Source organism: Trypanosoma conorhini, assembly GCF_003719485.1.
Source record: "Trypanosoma conorhini strain 025E chromosome Unknown Tco_14.4_contig_01317, whole genome shotgun sequence".
NCBI lineage: Eukaryota > Euglenozoa > Kinetoplastea > Trypanosomatida > Trypanosomatidae > Trypanosoma > Trypanosoma conorhini.
In genome coordinates, this window is record NW_021705422.1 from 1 (window position 1) to 2142 (window position 2142).

At 44.2% G+C, this 2142-nt stretch overlaps 1 protein-coding gene across 1 annotated transcript, besides 2 other annotated features; it reads right to left on the reverse strand.

Moving 5' to 3' along the window:
* Window positions 1-215: 215 nt before the first annotated feature.
* Window positions 216-257: a microsatellite.
* A 439-nt stretch (window positions 258-696) lies between these two features.
* On the reverse strand, window positions 697-1611 carry Tco025E_09840 (histone-lysine N-methyltransferase; the record flags this gene model as incomplete). The annotated part of the gene is made up of 1 exon (XM_029376646.1): window positions 697-1611. One exon carries the CDS (start codon window positions 1609-1611, stop codon window positions 697-699), a length of 915 nt encoding a protein of 304 aa, XP_029223221.1.
* Window positions 1612-1922: 311 nt separating this feature from the next.
* Window positions 1923-1973: a microsatellite.
* Window positions 1974-2142: the final 169 nt, after the last annotated feature.

The following is a 2142-nucleotide window of genomic DNA, read 5'->3' on the forward strand; positions in this document are numbered from 1 at the left end:
TTTTTTTAAACCAAGTTTAAGATCAATTACAACAAAGGATAAAACCACCTACTCTTAATCTGATGGAAAAATGCAACGTGGCACATGCTAATAACCTCAGTGTCACCTTGTCTCGTAATGGTCTCGCTTCATTACTAGTTTTACGTATGTGTGTTTTTTTTTCGAAGGGAAAGCTGTAATAAAAAAATCAAATAAGCAAAAAAAATAAGAGCCTATTTTGTTGTTTCTTTCTTTTTCTTCTTCTTTACTTGTTTTTTGGGTTTACGATGATCTTGTAAATCCACAAATAAGGTGCAACTTGTATTTCACACCATCATGCCTCGGGCGTGCACAAATTTCATGATGAAACGCATTTTTCGAGGGGTCGACAGCCAGAATGCAACGAGTCAGGTAAAAAAAAAAGAAAGCAAAAGGAACTGGGCAATATTCCGTTTTATTGTTGCTTTTCTTTTCCATGAATGCAGGTGTCCAACTTCATTTCAAGCCTACTGCATCACAGAAAAAACAAAAAAAAGTTCTATACTTCAATGCTTCGCAGAATGAAACACCAGTACATACATATATTTTTACTTTCACATACGCAGTTCTTTTCCTATTTTCACTGTTCCTTTCCGTTGTGCATTCTGTTTTTTTTTTACTTCTGCCAGTTCCCGCATCTTCTTACCGCCTTTCCTTCATCCATTGTCTCCATTCTCGTCACTTTGCTGGGTTTTTGCTGTACACGTAGAAGGGGGCCTGCTCATTCCAATCGGCCGTCAGATGAACTTGTGAAACGAGCTTAAGTGGGCTACTCTGCAGAGCCGTCTCTGCAAGTCTGCGTGACGTCACGACACACAGCACTGTTGGCACAGAAGTGACTAGTTCCGTTAACTTCAGCATTAGGTCATCATCAAACATCCAGGAATGGGCAAATATCACGTTTACCCGTTCTTCCGTTAAGCGTGAGACACAGTTCACAAGGTCATCGTTAAGGAAAACGGCATCCTTGCCAGCAAAATGCTCGGGATAATAATTCTTTGCATTTGCAAGCGCAAGCACTGCACTACGACACCTCGAAGGAATTACCTCTACCCCCACAACTTTTTTGCAACGAGTCTCGGCCAAAATTTGAAGACAAACGTTCCCCACACCACTTCCTATATCACAAAAAACGGTGTTTTCCTCAAGTTTTAAAGATGAATTTTCAATATAGTTAGATAGAGATTCACCATTCATAGAGCTACGTAGTTGGGGTATAACCACTGAGGTCCACATCTTTCTAATGCCGTCAACATCGAGAGTCCCTATCTGAGCAAAAACGTTCTGCATAACGGTCAGATGCTCCTCCCCGACCTCCAGCTGACCAAGTTCATCATAATGATCTGAAATATGCTCAAAAATATGCTCATACATAGTACGGAAATCTGCGGAGGGTGCGTTCAAGCGGATTGGCTCATTCAGAGCTGTAAAGGAATGTTTTCGCATGTTATTTAGAGCTGTTAGCCCATATCCTAAGGCACAGCCAGAACCGCAAGCAATCGCAAGACGCCGCAATGATCCGGGTCGAAACAACGACGAGGCAATGAAAAAAAAGAGGGCGCCCCCTAACAGCTGATAAAGTTGAGCCACCATCACCGCCAAGACCCGCTATCTTCAGAGTCAAAAAAAGGCCAAGAAGGAAGAAACAAGTCAAGGGAAACCGCACGGAAGAGAGGAAGAAAAAAAGGGGGGAAAAAACATCCACCTCCAACAGAAGCAACATGCACCTTGGCACGAAAACAGGCGGGGCAGCAGACGCGGGATCAGCCAACGCCCCCTGCGCCTCCCCCAAAGGCGAGTCCCCACCACAATCGCGCCCTGCCCATGCTGGCAACAACAAAACCGTGCGGAAGAAGTTTTGGCGGAGAGACCCGCTGTGGTCAAAAAGGCCAAGGCGCCGTCTTTTTTCATTATTATCTTTTTTTTTATTTCGTTTTTGGTTGTTATTGTTGTTTCGCCATTTTGGCGTCCATCCGTGGCGGGCGGAACAAGAGTAGCGCGCCAAAGCCCCGGACAGCCGTCGGGAAAAAGAGCCTTGCGGCAACGGGTTTTTTTTCTTTTTTTACACGCATAAAACAATGAAGATTCTCCCTCTTCTGTGCGAGGGGAAAGTGGCGAAAAATG